The 21,897-nt window shown below is 41.1% G+C and overlaps 3 protein-coding genes across 5 annotated transcripts; all 3 read left to right on the top strand.

Annotated features, from left to right (window-relative positions):
• The first annotated feature begins 923 nt into the window (after positions 1–923).
• LOC131106042 (1,25-dihydroxyvitamin D(3) 24-hydroxylase, mitochondrial) lies at positions 924–7,671 on the top strand. Its single transcript, XM_058054708.1, has 12 exons — positions 924–1,375; positions 1,445–1,635; positions 1,709–1,802; positions 1,900–1,993; positions 2,095–2,186; positions 3,300–3,411; positions 4,599–4,744; positions 5,015–5,181; positions 5,594–5,672; positions 6,341–6,538; positions 7,306–7,417; positions 7,498–7,671. Exons 1-11 carry the CDS (start codon positions 1,079–1,081, stop codon positions 7,414–7,416), a joined length of 1,581 nt encoding a protein of 526 aa, XP_057910691.1. The 5' UTR covers positions 924–1,078; the 3' UTR covers position 7,417; positions 7,498–7,671.
• A 151-nt stretch (positions 7,672–7,822) lies between these two features.
• LOC131106040 (nuclear factor of activated T-cells, cytoplasmic 2) lies at positions 7,823–18,292 on the top strand. Its single transcript, XM_058054702.1, has 10 exons — positions 7,823–8,602; positions 9,882–10,740; positions 10,811–10,982; positions 11,373–11,575; positions 12,092–12,264; positions 12,334–12,474; positions 13,536–13,591; positions 13,663–13,795; positions 13,878–14,510; positions 17,739–18,292. The coding sequence occupies exons 1-10, from the start codon at positions 8,509–8,511 to the stop codon at positions 17,810–17,812; spliced, it is 2,538 nt and encodes an 845-aa protein (XP_057910685.1). The 5' UTR covers positions 7,823–8,508; the 3' UTR covers positions 17,813–18,292.
• Positions 18,293–19,041: 749 nt separating this feature from the next.
• On the top strand, positions 19,042–21,106 carry manbal (mannosidase beta like). 3 transcript variants are annotated; one of them, XM_058054712.1, is made up of 3 exons: positions 19,042–19,202; positions 19,702–19,871; positions 20,812–21,106. In XM_058054712.1, exons 2-3 carry the CDS (start codon positions 19,722–19,724, stop codon positions 20,920–20,922), a joined length of 261 nt encoding a protein of 86 aa, XP_057910695.1. In that variant the 5' UTR covers positions 19,042–19,202; positions 19,702–19,721; the 3' UTR covers positions 20,923–21,106. The 3 variants fall into 3 exon arrangements, with proteins under 3 accessions (XP_057910695.1, XP_057910696.1, XP_057910694.1); XM_058054713.1 differs by having other exon boundaries at positions 19,186–19,223; XM_058054711.1 differs by having other exon boundaries at positions 19,202–19,347.
• The last annotated feature ends 791 nt before the right edge of the window (positions 21,107–21,897 follow it).

Below are 21,897 nucleotides of genomic sequence, written 5' to 3'. Positions count from 1 at the left end.
TTTAATATATAATTTTATATATTTATATATATATATATATATATATAATTTTATATATTTTATATTGATATTATATATATATAATATTAATAATCTGCTAGTTGAATTGTCTAATGCCTGGCCAATACCACATCATATTGAACAATCTACAGTTAATCAATGTGATCGGCATCAGTAACGGCAGGACTCACCCAGGATGATCGGAATCAGCATCAAACCCGGATCGTAGCATCTTTACTGACTGAATTTGGGGTATTTTATTAGTTATTAGCCATATTGGTCTCCATATCTAAGAAATATGCAAATACATTGCTGAAATATTTCATTGAGTGTAATGCATCTCCAATATCAGAGCTTTCGTACGTACATGTGTGACCATGCTTGTGTATGTTTGCGGTAATTGTGCATTTGCACGTGTGCACGTACGCAGATTTGCTCTCGTGTGCATGTTTAGTAGTACTACTCCAGTGTGTGTGTGGGGGGGGGGGTGCATTAGGAAGTAAAACGTGTCCAAAAATACTTTGTTGTGAAGCTGGTGAATTTCAACGTGTGAAGAAGAAACGTCACAACATTTGACAAGTCCTGTGACGTGACGTTTTCTAATATTTACCCACGGTGCGCGTGACGAGCGTGTGTAGTAATGTGTATCCTTGCCAAAGTTTCGTTTCTCCCGATGGCGGCTGGGCTTTGCATGCGTGCGCAACACGGTCCAAAGCGAACCGCGTCACCTCTACGGTGTGACTGGTGTTTATTTATAAAGCAGAGGAGGGGGCAGAGAGAAAGGGGGGTGGATGATGGGGGGGTTGAAGGGGCACTTCCGCGGTCCATCTGAGGCCACCCGATTCCTCTCAACGTGAAGGCATAAATGAATGGTGGGCTCGGCAGCCACACCATGGCGCACCAGCTTCTGATTGGCTCGGTACGGGGCCGGTATAAACCCACTCTGCATATATATATGGTACTAAGGTGTCATACTTCCAAGAAAGCGAACAGAGGCTTTAAAAAAAAAATCCACGGCTGCGGTTTAGAAACTTTTAACAAGTTACTTTTTTAACAACAAGCAGACCAATCAAGGAGGATGAGGGCGCAGATCCAAAGAGTTCCACAGATTGTAGAGCTGCTAAAGAAGAAGAAGTCCGTGGGGTTGCAGCACTTCAAGCCCACATCCTCAGTGTGCGTTCTGGAGGAAGAGAAGGATGCTGTGGAGGCTGCGAGGTGCCCGCATGCTGCTGCTGCTGCTGCAGCCGCCTCATCCTCCTCCTCATTAGGGGCGCACAGCTTGGATGCCTTACCCGGACCCACCAACTGGCCTCTGGTCGGCAGCCTGGTGGAACTCCTCCGGAAAGGAGGTCTCACCAGACAACACGAAGCACTGGTAGGGTAAATATAATTACATTTTTTATTCTATTTAATTTACTTTAATTTATTATATTCTTTTTTTAAGGTGGATTATCACAAAAAATTCGGTAAGATCTTCCGCATGAAGTTAGGCTCATTCGAGTCAGTGCACATCGGCGCACCTTGCCTGCTGGAGGCGCTCTACCGGAAGGAAGGCAACTACCCGCAGAGGCTGGAGATCAAACCTTGGAAAGCCTACAGAGACTTCCGAAACGAGGCTTACGGACTCCTCGTCCTGTAAGTCACCGTGGAATCCTCACACTCGTGGGTGAAGCTGACTTTATTTAAACTTTATTTAAATGTAACTCAGGGAGGGGAAAGACTGGCAGAGGGTGAGGAGCGCCTTCCAGCAGAAGCTGATGAAGCCCACAGAGGTGGTGAAACTGGACGGCAAAATAAACGAGGTGAGGCTGCTAAACATGTGCAGTGATTCGTATTAAGAAGCGAATGAATAATGTAAAGATGAGTTATGTTTCTGTTCATGCGTGAAAAAAAAAACAGGTGCTGGAAGACTTTGTTGGCAGAATTGGAAAAGTAAACGTGGATGGGAAAATTGATGACTTGTACTTTGAACTGAATAAATGGTCTTTTGAGAGTAAGTAGTTGTTATATTTACCCTTTTCGTGAATCTTTAATGTTGTTTATGGCTGTACTTATTATTATTATTTACTACTTTCATTTTTTTTTAATTTATAGCTATTTGCCTAGTGCTCTACGACAAGCGGTTTGGATTGCTGCAAGAGAAAGTCGACGAAGAAGCCATGAACTTCATCACTGCTGTGAAAACTGTGAGTATATACACTTTGTGTAAATTATAATTTGTAATTATAGTGTTTTAATGACAGTAGCGCTACCTAGTGGCGAAGTTGATTAACTCTTTCGCTACCAAACGTATTCGACGTATTCGACCCCGATACCCGACTCCCAAAAATGTGTTTATACATGCTTTATGTTTTTTTGCGCAAGAGACAAAAATAGGTGATGATGCAACTTCACAATAAAAGAGATTTTAAGAGGTTTTAAGTTGTAAAAATGGCCACAAGGTGGCAGAAGTGCATTTCATATGAAGTCGCCATGCATTTTTCCCATGTAATAGAGCGTGGAAAGCATGGAGCTGTGTAGCGTGCACAAGGTTGCACATTTAAGGGAAATTTGTTTGTGGAAACTGTTAATAGTTTATGGTTTTATTTTTGTAATTTTTTTCCCCATGTAAAACAATTTTTTGTGTGTTGTGGCATAGTGTAGATATTTTAGCTAAATATATGTGGCTAATTTGGTGAAGGTTATGAGAACTGATATTTTGCTGAAGTCTACCCATGTTCTACTGATGATTACTAAAAAAACGGGAAAAGGTGTTTCATGCACCATGTTTCAAGTAAGTTTTCCTATGGCGACAGTTTCACCCTGGAACAGATTATTCCTATTTTTATGACTTCCTATATGGGGAAAATTCCACATTTTTACCAAAGTGTTTTCTGCTTTGTCACACCTCTCTATAAAGCTCAGTGCAAAATCAAGCAAGTTGTGGAGTTATTTTATGAACATACTAATAAACTTAATCAAAATATTGCTTCCTAGCTATCACATTGGGTTTGGTGGAGGTTAAAAACAATTGTGACAACATCTAAAAGGAAAACAATGTATTTGCTCCTCTTGATAGAAACACAATAAAGGACCTGTGTCCACTGATACAATGATTTGCAATGAGTTTCTTGAGGCCTTCAGGTTCATCAAGTTCACCTGAGCCGAGGTCAGCTGAATTGCTGCCAGTAAAGCGGGGGCTCAATGTGTGTGACTGACACCCTTGCTTATGTACTCTCACAACAGAGGAAGGGATTATCCTGATAAATAAGGTGATGATTGGATTCAAAGAGCCAACTACCTCTCTCTTCATGTCACAGATGATGAGCACCTTCGGCATGATGATGGTCACACCAGTGGAGCTTCACAAGAGCCTCAACACCAAGACCTGGCAGGACCACACCATAGCATGGGACCGCATTTTCAGCACAGGTACTCACCCCCTCCTACTGCAGTGAAGGATGCATATGAGCTCAATGCTCCCCCTTTTGTGTACTTGAGCGAATCATAGCCAGAATTGTAGTAAACTGACTGACCTATGAGGGAGAAACAAATATTGGTAGTAAAGGGAGCAATGGGGGTGAGCTGGGGTGGGGTGGGGGCGACATTGAGAAGATCAAATAAGAAGACCGGGTTTTAGAGTGGCTTCACACAAATGGATTTCAGTCCATTAAATATTCTATTAAAAATATTCTATTAAAAAAAATATATATATAAATATTCTTGATTATATTTCAAATATAAAATATTAAAAAATAACACATAGGTCCACTTTAATATTCTATAAAAAATATATGTATAATATATATATATATATATATATATATATATAAATATTCTTGATTATATTTCAAATACTAAATATTAAAAAATAACACATAGGTCCAGTATAAATATTCTATTTAAAAAAAAACATATATATATATATATATATATATTCTTGATTATATTTCACAATATAATCAATTAATGGGCAATTTTGTATATGAGTTCACTCATTTAAAAATCTATAAAAAAAACAAATAATAAAAAAAAACGCTTACAAATAATATTCACCTGACCTCAGACCTCACACACGTTAGGTACACCTGCACAATTCATTTTAGTCAATGAATAAAACAAAAATAATATTATATGTGTAAAATATTAAAAAATAACACATAGGTCCGGTATAAATATTCTATAAAAATATAATATAATAATATAATATATATAAATATATATATATATATATTTCACAATATAATCAATTAATGGGCAATTTTTTAAATGAGTTCACATATTAATACATTTATTAAATGAGAAAAACTAATTGGCTTTAGCTGTATTAAATATAAAAATAACATAGTATCACATTTTGGGACAGACACCCTCCAAATGAATAAAGTAGTATTATTTCAACCATTCCAGGGTGTACACTGCCCCTGGCCCGAAGTCAGCTGGGATAGGCTCCAGCATACCATCATGACCCTAATGAGGATAAGCGGTATAGAAAATGGATGTAAAATATATAAATGTCACCTGGTACTCTCTGCAGTTGAGTAAATCAACACCCCGGCCACTACATAAGGGACTTTGGTCCGCACACAGTATTTGACGTGACGACCCTCTCTCCTCAGTCAAAGTTTACATTGACAAGAAGTTGAAGAAGAACGCCCTGAGCGCGCCGGATGACTTAATCGGCGACATCTTACACCACAGTGGCCTCTCCAAGAAGGAGCTGTACGCCGCCTTCACTGATCTGCAGATTGGGGGCGTGGAAACGGTGAGCCGCAAAACTGACAGATGATTTTCATGATGTAGTAAGGCTCTGGAACCGCTTCACCTTTCCCCTATTTCCCTTCCCGTAAAGGAGGCGGATTAAAAAACAAAACAGGTGGTGGAGTTACGGTGTCTCAAAATGTGGAACTGGGGAGCCTTTGACGAACACTAAACATTTCTCAGCTCCTTTTGAGGACCTCACAGAGGAATGCGCTTGGAGGAGCTGTCTAACTGAGCGATGTCTCACTCCTTTTTTTTTTTTTTTCTTCCTCAGACCGCCAACAGTATGCTGTGGGCTATTTTCAACCTGTCACGTAACCCCGCCGCACAGAAGAAGCTGCTGAGCGAGATTAGGACTGTGGTGTCTGCAGACCAGCAGCCGTGTGGAGAGCACCTGAAGAGCATGCCCTACCTCAAAGCCTGCCTGAAGGAATCCATGAGGTACACCGCCATCATATCTTACGATGCTCACTCATGACATCGTGGATGCACCCGGCTCTATTCGTGCGGTGATTTCACACAGTACCACGGAGATTAAAAAAAAAGTCTCGCACATGACCACGCTTTGAAAACAATCTCCGTGAGATGTAGTGATGGCATGACTGGCCGGCTTAAGATCTCACCGATGGGGGGTCAAAACGCTCCGTAAAACCCCGATGCCTTCCTTCACGTGCAGTCACAAGTTGTCGATGATGTTATTGAGGCCTACTAAGCACATCACTGGAGGGAATGTATATGACCTATGATTGGAGATTATACCTATAACACGGCAGTATGTTTAGCTCACGTTAAACAGCTTAGACATGCTACATTAGACCTTAGACCTAATTTTATTTTTTCTCTCTTTTTACAGGTTATCGCCATCCGTTCCATTCACAAGCAGGACCTTGGACAAAGACACTGTGTTGGGAGATTACGCCATTCCCAAAGGAGTAAGTGGCTTATTTGCAGTTATACACCTTACATGAGCAGATTACATTTATATACATTCAATTATATTCAACACATGTCTGAAGGAGGCATGTTGCCCTGGGAGGGGAAAAAAAAGGGGGGCAGCTCATTTACTGTACAAAATCCTAACTCTGCTAACGCTCCTAATCCTTTTAAAGCACTTCATTAGAAACACAGTTGGACAACATCCGTAAACGTGACAAATAAACTATAATATTGGACGGCGTTAGAATATTCATTCATTCATTCATTTTCTACCGCTTTTTCCTCACGAGGGTCGCGGGGGTGCTGGAGCCTATCCCAGCTGACTTCGGGGTACACCCTGGACTGGTCGCCAGCCAATCACAGGGCACATATAGACAAACAACCATTCACACTCACATTCATACCTATGGACAATTTTGGAGTCGCCAATTAACCTAGCATGTTTTTGGAATGTGGGAGGAAACCGGAGTACCCGGAGAAAACCCACGCATGCACGGGGAGAACATGCAAACTCCACACAGAGATGGCCGAGGGTGGAATTAAACCCTGGTCTCCTAGCTGTGAGGTCTGCGCACTAACCACTAGACCACCGTGCCGCCCAGCGTTAGAATATAATGTACCTAATTTTAACACGCCTAACCGCTGTCTATCTATCTGCCTGCAGACCGTTTTAATGCTCAACAGTCACGCCATCGGTGCCAACGAGGAGTACTTTGACGACGGCAAGCAGTTCAAGCCTGAGCGCTGGTTGCGGGAGAAGAGCACCATCAACCCCTTTTCTCACATTCCCTTCGGCATCGGCAAGAGGATGTGTATTGGGCGGCGGCTAGCCGAGATGCAGCTCCAGCTGGCCTTGTGCTGGGTAAGACGGGATGAGTTTTGGTCACCTTGGTGGTGGGTCATGGATCGGTAAAGCCGGATTTGGACTTAGTAGTTTAGAACGGTTGACCCGGATGTGGTAAAACCATAAATGCTCCAATTAGCATCAGCTATTCAATTAACCTCTGAGTCTGCTATTGTCGCTGGGTGCATGCTAATTATCACTGGTTCATCCTGATGTAGAGTTTATTACCTCAACAATATGGCGGTCACTTCTTAAGTGGTCAGCTTTATCTAGATCTGGTTGCGCTTTAAAATGTTGGAACGACTACACAGCTTTTATATGTATTAAATATAAACATTATATAGTATCACACTATAAATACAAGGTATTTTTGTGCCAAAGAAGGTAGCATGCCTTTTTTCTAGAGTGTACTGACTCATACTCGTACTTCAGTACGTGAAAAAAGACAAAAAAAATGTTTTCATTATATTAGGAAAGCAGGAAGTGAACAAATAACAGTTAATGATTATAAAAGTACCAGATGGAGGGGTAGGATTTAATAAGCTTTGCTTCTTCCTACTCCTTTTGGACATGTGGAACTGTGAACTGATTATGTGATGCATTCAATTGTAATCTGATGCATGTTCAAATGAAATTAAACCATTACCATTACATTTACCATACGGCAAAATGGCAGTACTTGCACAACTTTACCCAGTACTGCATGCGATTGAAAATGGTGGAATAGCGACTGAGCATTTAGGGAAATAACATGCCTTTCAATCACTTTTCTGTTTTTCCATCAGCTGATTCGAGACTATGAGATTGTGGCGACGGACAATGAACCACTAGATGTGATCCACTCTGGATTACTGATCCCAAACAGAGAACTACCAGTGGCCTTCATCAGAAGATGAGGTGAAATTACAAAGCATTCATATTGCTCACTTATTATTTCATTTTTTTTTAAATCTAATTAGCTCTTATTCCCGTTCCAGACGTCTGTGTTCTTCTGGATTAGAAATTTCGTACCTCTGTTGCCATGGCCCTGCTTGGATGGACCACTAACTCCCTGTATTGCTGCTCTGTACATAGAAAAACCACCACATACATTATTGCTCTTCATGTAATCATGCCATAAATACCTCAAACTTATTTAAAAATATATATAATGACTTAAGGCTGTTAAATGACCAAAATACCAATTGTGTACAAACTGAGTGTAGGCAGCTGTCTATAAATCTTATGTCCTGTATGTAGATGTCAAAGTATAACTTTATATACAGTATATATATTGTGCATGTTTATTTTCATTGTGTATATAAAAGTGCAATTATGATGTACATTGTTTTACTTAGAGACATATTTTATTCCCCTACATAAAAGAATAAATACACAAACCTCGTCTTTCTTTCATGTAGTTGCAACTGTTACATATTAAAGTATTTTGGACATTTCAAACTGTATGGATATTATAATCCTTTGTTTATCAGACTACACAAGATTTCATACACAAGATATCATATTTCTATATGACAGTAGCGTTATTATAAATATTTTTGGGTGACATCCATTAATGTGTAGTAATATACTCAAAGTGGATGGATGTAGTACAGTATGTGTTAACACAGGGAAAGGAAATTGAACAACACTACCCCCTAGTGGTCATTTGTTATTTATTGCTATTGCTGTACAGTACTGCATAGCTGCAGTGTTTATCTTTTCAGATCCTGTATTAGTCACTACATTGTCTATCGGTGAAAAATCTAAACAAATTAGCAAACATTAAAAAGTAAACAGTGAATCATAGAGTCTCACACACACAAACAGACACCCAATCAGATTATCATCAGGAAGTTCTTTTTTTCTTCTTACCCTTGACACAGTGTCGCCTGTTGTGGTTATGAATCAAGCACCTCCCTTAAACTGCACATCTGAAATTGTTGTCGCTTGCTGTTGTCTAGTTTATTTGGAAATTTGTCTGTAAAAAAAAAATAATTCAGAGAGAGATGACGTCTGACATCAGTCAGGAGGAGTTGGACTTTGCAGATTTGTTTCTTTATAATCCACCAGAGGATGACTTTTCTGGTGGCTTTATGCAAGGTATGTATACTTTATATTGACTGCACCAACATGAATGTAAATACGAGGTTTTGCTTGCAAATGAATCATAATAGATTGAGAGAGGATGCAGTATTGCAAACGTTCCATTCATGCGTCTTTAGGAAAAAAAGGAAACAACCATTTTAGCTTAAAATAAGACTAAAAACATGGACACAATAAACGTATCTTCCCTATTTTTACTTCACTATGACGGCAGTGCAGTTTACAAATGGAAGTTCCATTCTTAAAGTTAAGGTGGCAGTCTGAAGGGGAAACACACACACACACACATTGGCAGTCAATAAAAACTTTTGAGATCACAAAATAATTTTGATTTTGAAGCCCTAAACTGGAATTTCCTCACATTAATCCTTTGTTTAGGATATTGGCATACATAAAAAAAATTCTGAAAACAAAACCGGCCAACACCGGGTTGAAGCCCAGTAGGGTTGCTGATCCGGGTGTTGTTCCTGCTAAGTGTTTCCCGTACTGTACGACCGGCACGGCAAAACCAGTCCCGCAGGTGTTGCAATTGGATATAGCAATACTATATATAGATATACTCTCTCTCACGCTGGATGCGGTCAAGCGTCAACAGAATCTGTCGTGTTGTGGCTTTTGTGCAGGTTTCTGATTATGGTAATGGTTTTATTTCATTTGAACATGCATCAGATTACAATTGAATGCATCACATAATCAGTTCACAGTTCCACATGCCCAAAAGGAGTAGGAAGAAGCAAAGCTTATTAAATCCTACCCCTCCATCTGGTACCAACTGTTACATTTGTTCACTTCCTGCTTTCCAGAAAGTTTTTTTTTTTGGTTTTTGAATTTTGTAATTTTTTGTCTTGTACTGAAGTACGAGGTGATATGACCATGCAATGACATAATGGGTACCATAGTAAGTGTCAATATACATAGTGATATGTATAGCACATCATGACTGGTTCAAGACTCTTCATCCTTGTATTTAGCAAACATCAACTGCTTGTATTGTTTCTTGAATTGGCTCATCGTTGTGCATTGTTTGAGTTCCTTACTCAATCCATACCATTCCATTATGAGTTGGGAACAGCTCATAGGTTGTTTTGTTGGGTGTGAAAAAAAATCTATTTTCACATTGGATCTGCCCAACTCCCAAAAACATAATGACACTTAATTGGTCTATTTGTTAATCTCAATGAAACAAAAAAAATCTGCTAACTAATACATATACATGAAACTGTTAAAATGGTGGCCTTGTCTACATTGTTTAATCTGACATTGATTATATTGACAGCTAATGGCGAGCAACACCCACTTCAGGTGGTCAACACTTCATTCATTAAGGATGCCCCATCTCAAAGCCCTGCTAATGAAAGTTCATCATCAGAGGTGGCTTTTGACTCCACGGGCTTGGCTACAATACCAGGGATAATCCCAGCTCCGAGCCCCAGGATTGAGATCACTCCATCCGGGGACTCCCTCGGCTCTCAAGCCCTGGAGCAGAGCCCCGGCTCCAACGTTCTGGGGACCTACCGGGAGTGTGCAAGCCCTGCCAGTAGCAACTCCTCCACAGGCTGGCCAGCAGAAGGAAGCTCTCCATCAGCCTCGCCAAGCATCTCTCCTTCCAATAGGGGCAGATGTGCGACGGAGTTGTCCACCCTAGATCTCTGCCCCTACATGCAGGGTATCCACACTTGTTCTACCCACTCGTCTCCGGGTAACAGCTTCACCGATGAGCCTTTTCTCCTGCCTCAACGCCAAGGAACCTCCTCACCACTAGTCCAGCGCCGCTCCCGTTCTGTCTCACCACAAGGAAAACGCACTCATAACCAGATCTTCTCCGCTCAGGAGGCCACTCCAGTCAAACAACGCTCCCGGAGCTCCAGTCCAATCCCTTCGGCCTACGAACTCTTGGGGTCTTGTCACCTCCATCACAGGCACATTCAAGGCGCGTTCCAAACCCAAGCTCAGCTGCCGAGATTAGGTCTAGAAGACTGCAGTCTCAACTCATGTCAAGAAGTTTTGAGAAGCGTACATGGGCCAAACCTTGGTGTAGGTTACGTGAACAGGGATGGAGCTGAGGCCGGGACTGGAAGCTTCTGTGTAGTTCCAACGTCTTGGCCTCCTCATCCAGTCCACCTTGGAGCATTTGGGTATGTTACCACTGAGGTCTGTTTTTATTATTTTTCTCCTTCCTAACAACAAATTATCTTTCTTCTAAAGAGGTCTTTCTTTAGTACCGCTGCCGTCGCTAGAGTGGCCATTGCCTAGTAAGTCCGGTCAGTACGAGCTGTTGATCCAACCCCAGCCAAGATCTCACCACAGGGCTCACTATGAGACCGAGGGCAGCCGTGGAGCTGTCAAGACACCCAATGGCGGACACCCAGAAGTCCAGGTGCCCAGTTTTATCTATGATTTAAACCACTCATGGACTCAGACAAGCAGTGTTGCTTGCTGATAGAAACTTCCTGCATAAGGGTTTATATAAAAACAGGCATCCATGAAAAGTAAAATTAGCAGTGCTCCCCACAGGTTCATGATCATGACATGCCTTGTTGAAACTGCCTGTAAACACACCAGCAGGTATGCATATAAAATACAAAATCAGCTTTATTTACTGATCTGGCAAATAAATAAATGAGCTGTTGCTGCTGTTTTTCCTGGCACTTGGAGGTCATGCCTACAGCCTGTGCACAAGCATCCCCAGAGGAAGGTTTATTGATGTGAAGTTGTTCTCTATAGTTAGAAACATTATTGCAGTTAATTAAGACTGTGCGCCCATCAGCTCTGCGGTTATCAAGGAACGGCTCCGCTGGGGCTGCAGGTCTTCATTGGGACGGCTGATGAGAGACTACTGAAACCCCACGCCTTCTACCAGGTCCATCGCATCACCGGGAAGACCGTGACCACACCAAGCATGGAGAGGATGGTCAATGGGACCAAAGTGTTGGAAATCCCTCTCCAGCCAAAAAACAACATGAGAGCTGTGTAAGTAGGCCACAAAGACCTGAATAGTTGTTGACTTTCTTCTAAACGTCCTTAATTGTGTTGTCAGTAATGGCATTGGCTGCTTATGCTACCTAGATTCTTTTATTTTTATGTTGCTGCTGATGGAAACATAACATGCACCACTTCCTGTGTGCCAGCACAGTTTTTCCAAGAAAGACCCACAGCAGGAGTTTACAACCATAACCATAAATACTTTGACTAACCCAACAGTTGAGAACAATTTGAACTAAATAATATTTTATCACAGTGCATCATTAAAGTGGCTGTGAAGCAATGGCACTACAGTCTAAAACCAATATTTTCAAATATTTATTTTTCAACAAACATATTTTTAGTATGAATCTGGCACTAAATAGCCAAGATTTAATCCGCATCATTGGTATTCCGAATATAAAGGGCTCAAGCCAAGATCAGTATGTGGCGAATCCGAAGTCAGGAAAAGGCCGAAATAAACTAACAAAAAGATCTAAGTCAAGGTTTTGTTATATCCCCCAGGATCGACTTTGTGGGGATCCTAAAGCTGAGGAACGCCGACATTGAACTGAGGAACGGAGAGACGGACATGGGGCGCAAGAACACCCGGGTTCGCTTGGTGTTTCGTGTCCACATACCGCAATCCGGGGGCCAGCTGGTGTCTCTTCAAGTGGCCTCGCTTCCTATTGAGTGCTGTAAGGACGTATAGTTGTCAAGGATTTCCATACTGTTCTTATTCATTTACAGTTGTTCTGTTTCTCCAGCCCAGCATTCCGCTCAGGAGATCCCGTTGGTCAAGAAACAGAACCTCGACCGATGTTCTGTACTCGGTCGACAACATATGCTCCTGACTGGGCAAAACTTCAGCTGTGACTCCAGGGTGATATTCTCCGAGAAGACACAAGGTAAATCGAAAATGTCTCTACCATCTCGCCCAGGGTGGGTAAACTATGACGCCGGGGCTACATCTGGCCAGTGAAGCATTTGAGTCCGGCCCACCAATTGCTTCCAGAATATTTAATTTAAACTTTTAAAGATACAAACTGGCAACATGACCTGCAAGTCATCAGAGTCAATCTGAAACAACCGTTGGATGGTTTAAGTAGGTTCTCACATGTCGCAATCCAGACTACCTCACCCATAGTTTTAGAGTTCATAGTTCATATTGACTATCATACATCCTTTATTCAAGAAAATTCTTGTGTCTTATTCATTTTTTCATTTTCTACTGCTTATCCTCACGAGGGTCGCGGGGGTGCTGGAGCCTATCCCAGCTGTTTTTGAGGCGAGAGGCAGGGTACACCCTGGACTGGTCGCCAGCCAATCACAGGACACATATAGACAAACAACCATTCACACTCGCATTAATACCGATGGACAATGTGGGAGGAAACCGGAGTACCCGGAGAAAACCCACGCATGCACAGGGAGAACATGCAAACTCCACACAGAGATGGCCGAGGGTGGAATCGAACCCTGGTCTCCTAGCTGTGAGGTCTGTGTGCTAACCACACGAGCACCGTGCAGTCCCTGTGTCCTATTCAGTTTAAAAAATAACCTGTAAAATTCTAATTTGTTATTTGATATGGTCTGATGTTTAAAGTGCTCCTGAAAAAATTGGACACAAGCACATATAGCAGATTGTATGACAACCTCTACAGATTAAATAATACAAATAATAACAGGTGAATTGTCAATTTTGTTAACTCAATGCGCCCCACAAGTCAAAACATTTGTCCGCCGCTAATCTATTTGGATTCTAAACAAGGTTATTGTCAACTACATGAACAACTTCACGCTTGCATGGTTTAGTGTTTCAGTCAACAGGATGTGGTAAGAAAGACGACACTTAGAATAGAAAGTAGAAACAGCAGGTTAGTAATCCAAGACAAAAAGAAACTAAGCACTTCAAAAAACACAAATAAAAAAATATATACATTTTTATAGTATGTACTACTACTTTCAGACGGCCTACAAATCTGGGAGGTGGAGGCATCTGTGGACCGAGAAAAATCCAACGCTGTGAGTGAGTTGTTTACAGTTTTACTAAATGAGCATTAGAAGTTTCCACAATTGTTGTCATCCCGTTCCAGAATATGCTATTGGTTGAAGTTCCTCCATATCGAGACCGGACCATTTGCCACACAGCCAAAGTAAACTTCTATGTCACCAATGGGAAGAAGAAGCGCAGTGAGCCTCAGCACTTCATCTACACCCCCATGATAGGTAGTTAGCCATCTTCTGCCTTGAATGTGAATGTAGAACTCGTGCTTCTCAGTGATTGATCATATTTCTTTTGGTATCTCAGCCATTAAAGTGGAGCCACTGGATAGGTGGCAGCTTAATCTGTGCGATTACTCAGACATCCAACCTCTGTCTGGCACATCAGCAAAGTCGCTCATCCACTGGCCGGAGCAGCAGAGCAATATTCAAGCATTCAGTGTTTCCCCCACAAACGTCCATATAACCAAAGGCGCAGATCAGCAGGATTTCCAACCAGCGTTCTACCGTTCAAGAGCTGGCAACATAACCAACAACACAGAGCTTCTTTATGGCCCTACAAACCAACTCTTCCATAACAACTGTGCTGCTGTACTCCATGGTGGCTTTCTTACGGCATCAAACCCTGCCAACATCCATGCCTTTGTAGTCCCACTCCCTCAAGCTGTTACTGTCAAAAATCCTTCAGGCAAACCGAGTCAAGGCTCCGAGATCAACCACGCATTCCAGACTTATTCATCGACAGGACATCAAAGTACCGTGCAAGCGGTGCAGTCTTTGGAAAAGTCACCGCCTTTGCGATGGGTCCAAGGTGACATTTGTGAGAAGGCTCAAACCCAGGACTCTAAACCCGACTCGGTCACAGCCAACCAAGATGCTCGAACGGAGGAGAGACTCGCAGTCAAAGAGGAGGACCTGGGCTGTGTCTACCTGGAAGATGGTAAGTATGTGCAATTTTCATTCATTCATTTTCTACCGCTTATCCTCACAAGGTTTGCGAGGGGTGCTGGAGCCTATCCCAGCTGTCTTCAGGCAAGAGGCGGGGTACACCCTGGACTGGTCGCCAGCCAATCACAGGGCACATCTAGACAAACAACCATTCACACTCACATTCATACCTATGGACAATTTGGAGTCGCCAATTAACCTAGCATGTTTTTGGAATGTGGGAGGAAACCGCAGTACCCGGAGAAAACCCACACAGAGATGGATGGCCGAGGGTGGAGTGCTATTTTCAAAACAGGAAAATATAACCATCACTATTCTCAAAATCAAGAACTACAGCGGGGAAAATAAGTATTGAACACGTCAACATTTCTCTCAAAAAACATATTTCTAATCAAGCTATTGACATGAAATTTTCACCAGATGTCGGCATCAACCCAAGTAATGCACACATACAAAGAAATCCAAACATTTATGTTCATAAATTGAGTTATGTGTAATAAAGTGAAATGGCACAGGGAATAAGTATTGAACACATGAAGAAAAGGAGGGGTAAAAAGGTCTGGAAAGCCAAGAAAGCAGCTGGAGTTTGTCAGTATTTAGAAGGTTAACCTGTCCCCTATTAGTGCAAAGTAATATCAGCTGGTTTAGTCCTGATTAATGCCTTTTAAAAAGGTTTCTCACCAGCAAGGTGTTAGACAAGAAGCATTGTATGATGGGTAAAAGCAAAGAGCTGTCCAAAGACCTACGCAGCCTTATTGTTGCAAAACACACTGAAGGCATTGGTTACAGGCGCATTTCTAAACTTCTGAAAGTTCCAGTGAGTACCATTGGGGCCATCATCCGGAAGTGGAAAGAACACGGCATTACCATAAACCAGCCACGGCCAGGTGCTCCTCGCAAGATTTCAGACAGAGGAGTCAAAACAATCATCAGAAGGGTTCTCCAACAGCCCAGGACCACTCGTGGACAGCTTCAGAAAGACCTGGAATCAGCAGGTACCGTTGTTTCAAAGAAAACAATAAGTAATGCACTCAACCGCCATGGCCTCCATGCACACACACCACGCAAGACTCCATTTTTGAAGAGGAAGCATGTTGAAGCTCGTTTGGAGTTTGCGACACAACATTTGGATAAACCCATGACATTCTGGGAGAACATACTCTGGTCAGATGAGACCAAAATTGAACTCTTCGGATGTCATAAGACACAACATGTTTGGAGGAAAAATGGCACTGCACATCACCCCCAAAACACCATACCAACAGTCAAGTTTGGAGGTGGGAGCATCATGGCGTGGGGCTGTTTTTCAGCATGTGGTATGGTAGACTTCATATCATTGAAGGAATAATGACTGGAGAAAAGTATCGAGACATTCTTGATCAGAATCTGCTGTCATCTGCCAGGCTGCTGAAGATGAAAAGAGGGTGGATCTTTCAGCAAGACAACGATCCCAACCAACTGGTTGAAGAAAAAGAAAATAAAGCTGCTAGAATGGCCCAGTCAATCACCAGACTTGAATCCAATTGAAAATCTTTGGAAAGAACTGAAGATCCGGGTTCACAGAAGAGACTCCCGGAACCTTGAAGATTTGAAGGCAGTTTGTGTGGATGAATGGGCCAAAATCACACCTGAGCATTGTATTCGACTGGTTTCTCCATACAGGAGGCCTCTTGAGGCTGTAATCACCAACAAAGGTTTTTGCACTAAGTATTAAATAAATTTCAGTACGCGTGTTCAATACTTATTCCCTGTGCCATTTCACTTTATTACACATAACTTAATTTATGGACATAAATGTTTGGATTTCTTTGTATGTGTGCATTACTTGGGTTGATGCCGACATCTGGTGAAAATTTCATGTCAATAGCTCGATTAGAAATATGTTTTTTGAGAGAAATGTTGACGTGTTCAATACTTATTTTCCCCGCTGTATATCTTTCAACAAACAATATATTTATATCCATTTTTGATACCAATAATCAGCATTTAACGACGTCATAGACTGTGTGGTTCAAAAGGATGGTTAACAGAATCAGAACAGAAGTATAACAGAATTAAGTCTGAAGCCACAATAAAAAAATGGGGTATAATATACCATATATTAAAGCAGTGTATCTAAAGATATGTAAATGGAATGATTAATTATTGCGGCCCAGCCTGCAAATGCATGCAGGCATAAACTGTTTGCTTGCAAATCCTTGTGGTTTGCTTAGAGGCACTTCTCTATCCACTTTCCGGTGTTGTTACTCTCGCTTTCACTCACTCTTGTCACTTGTCAAGACACGCAAGGTGCAGAAGTGTCATGAGCATTTTCAAACAAAGAAAGCAACATGATTTCACATATGTGTCCACATAAGTCCTGCGCCCTGACCTCATTTTCATGTGGACCAAAATATTTGCTATCTGCCTTGTGGTCACACGTATAGGAAGCCGATATGCAAATAAAAGCGGTCCAACTGGTAGCAAACACAGCAGCAGTGTGGCTTTTTAGCGTGAGTGAGTGAGTGAGACTGGAATAATGGTGGATGTCAAACAGCATCAATCTTTATTCAGTATCACTAAAACGCTATATGCTGTAGTTCTTCATATAATAATTTTAAATTGTTTGTCTTAGGTTAATTCTTATTATACTTATGTGTGATTACATTACCCTGCAGACTCTGTTAGCATATTTTGGTGGATTTTAAATCAAAACATTAATATGAAAAAATAGAATTGTATGTGGGGCTGCACGGCGGTCGAGTGGTTAGCGCACAGACCTCACAGCTAGGAGACCCGAGTTCAATTCCACACTCGGCCAAGTCTCTGTGGAGTTTGCATGTTCTCCCTGTGCATGCATGGGTTTTCTCCGATTTCCTCCCACATTCCAAAAACATGCTAAATTAATTGGTGACTCCAAATTGTCCATAGGTATGAATGTGAGTGTGAGTGGTTGTTTGTCTATATGTGCCCTGTGATTGGCTGGCGACCAGTCCAGGGTGTACCCCGCCTCTCGCCCGAAGACAGCTGGGATAGGCTCCAGCACCCCCTGCGAACCTCGTGAGGATAAGCGGTAGAAAATGAATGAATGAAGACTTGTATATAACTGGTAGTACAAGAACCAAAGAAGTTGAACACCGACATCTAGTGGTCATTTACAGAACTGTAATTGAATTTAAATACTCAAAAAGGCGATTTACTTTTGCAGGCCTGAATACTTGTTGTCCATTCCTGTTTACAGTGAATGACATCATACATAGAGACCTGAGAGACAATCACAGTGATGTTGGAGGACCGCAGCGTCATGACCTCTAAGGAAGCCTTACAACACCTATACATGCATGGTTTTCAAAGTGTGGTACAGTGAGCCCCCCCTCTTAGAACAGAGAACATTTACAGTTAACTGTATAAGGCTTAAACTGATTTTCTGGACCATATTTTGTTTTCTGCTGTGCTCTGTTTAGGAACTAAAAATGTGTGGGAATTGTGTAGGAAGTAAAAATAAATGTGTTTTCCCCTTTTGATATGACTGGAAGTTATCAGGTTTGGAAAAATGTTTTGTTGTTGTTTTTTGCCTGTTGCACCTCCTCCTCTTAAGTCATAAGGGTGGGCCTTCTCACATTTGAATAACCCTGATCTACATTAAATATAATAATAAATCGTAGCATATTTCATGTTTTAGGGGATGATGTACATTATGTGACCACGTAAAGAAGAAGAAAGAAAAAACATGGCTGATATATTGTACATACCACTGATTATAGACGTCATTGAATAATCAGTAATTGGCCTGGGCTCATGTATACTTATTTTTCACTAATAAAATGCAATGGTAGAAGAAATACATATTCTGTGTATGTGCAGGCACATAATTTGCATGGGGATGGGGGGGTCATGACCCCCGCAATAATCAGATCCAGCCAATATAACCCCCGAATATAATCACATCATTCCGATTCAATAAAAAAAATATACATTATCTTGCATTACCATTTTGTTGATTTCCTTTATTTATATAATTTGCCAGCAAAACACGAGAATGTTTAATCACCCGGAAATGTAACCCCCCTCCCCCCGCTGAATACTTGGTATTACCCAACCTGCTTTCTCGCTATTGGCTATTTGTACAGTGTTCGCTGTATTTTTGACATGTTTGACATGGGTGGAGATAGCAGAACTACAGAAACGTGAAAGGGGCACTAAAAGGCGGACAGACAACATGTTTTCATTGTTGGTGGACACATACAGCTAATAAAAAAAGACGAAATCCTGATTAAAATAAATACGTTTCCACCATGAAGATGTTATTTTAACATGAACATGTTCGTTAGGAAATCGTTAGGAAATTAATATTAGTAGCTCGTTTTCAATTAAAGCTAACTATCATGTGTTTATCCAGCTAAAAGTTTGTACTATTATTGAAGGTTTCCAATCAGAGCCGGGTGTGCTCCATGCTAGCAAGGCTCCTGTATAATACATTCAAATTAAAGCAAATAAAACACTTCACAATATTGTTTCATAAAACTTCAAACACTAAACTGTTAAATAATAACACGTTCGCACACAGGTGAAATGAGGGGGAAAAACAGCTGCCATATGCAAAGGCAAACGTTAGAGGACGACATTTGCAAACGAAGCTACCAACCTGAAACAGGAAGTACGTCACAGTCGATACATCACTTCCGGTACAGCCCAGGAACCAGAGGTATACGAAAAAGAAAATCTGGTTTGTTTTATTTTCATCCGTGGCGCCATCTTTCCCGAAATTATCTCATATTCTACTGGTTTTAGCAAATTTACGTTTGACTATCGCTACAATTTATTAACACAGCGCTGTATTTTCGCATTTGGTAAGTTAGTTTTTCAATCATACTGTGCCACGTTTAGTAGTTTTAGCAGTATAAGCGCTCTGTTGCGTTCAGGGGACTGCTGGCAGGGTTGTAAAATACCATTCCCTATATAACGTTTAAGCAAATGAATGTAAAGCCAGGCGTTTACGAATAATTTGTTGCTAAGTGCTTCTGCTGTACGTACTTATGGACGTTCGTGTGCTTGTTGGGACTGTTTACTAATGTAAATGTGCATTTTCACAAACACACACACTTACCCTAATTATGTGTTTTCTGCACATAACATGTATAACTTGACTAGCGTGAATCCAATGTGTAGGGATTTATGGCGTTTTTCCTTTGTGTGTACCTCAGGTTGCTGAAGGAAGCAAAAGATGTCTGCAGATCTGGACCTGTCTCCTCCAGAAGTCCCTGAACCGACTTTTCTAGAGAGCCTACTGCGATATGGTCTCTTTCTTGGTGCTATCTTCCAGCTGGTGTGCATCCTGGCCATCATTGTCCCCACCTCCAAAGGGCATGAAAAGGTAGGAACATGTGCCATCCTTTGATATGTCAACCTACAGTTTTTTTATACTTCATAACTGCACTCTGTTCAGAGATTCCATTTATGACCTGATTGAAATCTAATGTTCATTCATTCATTTTCTACCGCTTATCCTCACGAGGGTCGCGGGGGTGCTGGAGCCTATCCCAGCTGTGGACAATTTGGAGTTACCAATTAACCTAGCATATTTTTGGAAGAAACCGGAGTCCCCGGAGAAAACCCACGCATGCACGGGGAGAACATGCAAACGCCACACAGAGATGGCCGAGTGTGGCATTGAACTCTGGGCTCCTAGCTGTGAGGTCTGCGTGCTAACCACTCGCTCGCCGTGCAGCCCATAATCTAATGTTATAGATCTATTTTTAGACATTGTCAGCACATGGACTAATTACAGCCCGCTGCTTTTCGCTGACTGAACAATTAGACTGACTCCACTGATTCAGCAAAAAATAATTAGCAATTACAATGGAACCTCCAAGCTGGAAATGAATTAATCTGTTCTCGAGTCAAATTGCCACTATCATTGATGGGGTGTACAGGCAATGTTCAAGCTTAAAAACAAGTTAACTAATGATAAAACATTGGTTACATTGATCGCAATGTATTTTCTTAAACCTCATAGTTCTGCTCTGTCAACTCCTGCCTCAACGTGCCGGCCCGCCATTGCACTCATATATGACATTTTGGGATTTTAACTTGGGTGTTTCTTTTCATAATACTCCTTACTGGGGTCCAAGTGCCACAAAAAAGCTGAAGAAAAAGCAAAATATATATAGTTAATGGCTTGATGCTCGCTGAACTTTCACAGCATATTTCCCTGCAATTTTACAGTAGAATGTCAGAATTTTACATTTGGGGGTACAACTGTAACTGTGAAATGACACTTAATTGATCCTATCTTGTTTATCTTTTCTTTGTAGGAGGAGAGTGAGTCTGTTAATGGCAAGGTAGCTGAGCAGGCAAAGAAACCCAAAGGACCAGCGCCTCAAATTCGACCTAAATCAAAGAAAGAAAGCAAAAAGAAGCGATAGATGCTTGTGTGTGTGTGTGTCAATTTAAAGTGATGTTGTCAATTGATCATGTTTTAGCGAGTATTGCTTATCTTCAAAGCTACATAAAACACTACTCATTATGGTCAAATCGTAGCATATTTGTTTGCATTTTGTATGACTTTCTTTTAATAAACTTGGCAAGAATTGTCTTTCTTGAATAACATTATTGCTCAGCTCTGTGTGGTTCTTTAATGATGATGCAACGCCCTGTTTCTTTCTTAATAGTTGTGTCTCAATTCAGGGTCTGCATCCTTCAGAGGACACCTTTTTGGTGGAACCTCAGAAACCAATGAATTGGGACACAACTATTGAGTCATTTTTGGTTGGCAGGATATATCAAGACTTCCTGATATTGTTTAGATTTAGATTTTAACAGTGGATTAATGATAATCACCTAAAGCAATACTGCAGTTGCTATTATAACTGCTTTATGTAAACCTGTACAACAAAATCTACAATACTTTTCCAAATATTTTGTATAGTATATGCTCAGTTCACGAACGAGATGATACGCAAGATTTTGTCCGCCACTAGATTGTAATGTTACATGTAAGAAAAGTACAATGCAAATATGAAAATCTATTACGATCCACTTCTTTAGGTTACCTTGCATTGAGTCTGGCAAAATCATTAATTTCTATTTATTGTGTATTATCGTCTTGCGAGACATTACGACACTCCTACATATTACACTAATTTTCTTTGTCTATTGACTTAGAGACCGTTTTTAGCATCTTTAATGCACAAAATGTATCAAATTGGCCCCCCATATATTGTATTTCTTCTCTATGCAGCCCTCTCTGGAAAAATTTTAAATGGGGGAGAGAAAAGGCTGAGAACCACTGATATAGAAAATCTTTGATGGCCATTTTTGGATGTGAAGATCTTGTTTTTCAATAAGTCCTTAGAAAACATCAAGATATTTGACTGACAGGAGCTAGGTTCTGTTATGTA

Source organism: Doryrhamphus excisus, chromosome 18 (genome assembly GCF_030265055.1).
Source record: "Doryrhamphus excisus isolate RoL2022-K1 chromosome 18, RoL_Dexc_1.0, whole genome shotgun sequence".
NCBI classification, from domain to species: domain Eukaryota; kingdom Metazoa; phylum Chordata; class Actinopteri; order Syngnathiformes; family Syngnathidae; genus Doryrhamphus; species Doryrhamphus excisus.
Note: the sequence above shows the minus strand (reverse complement) of the source record. Positions and strands in the feature narration are given on the sequence as shown.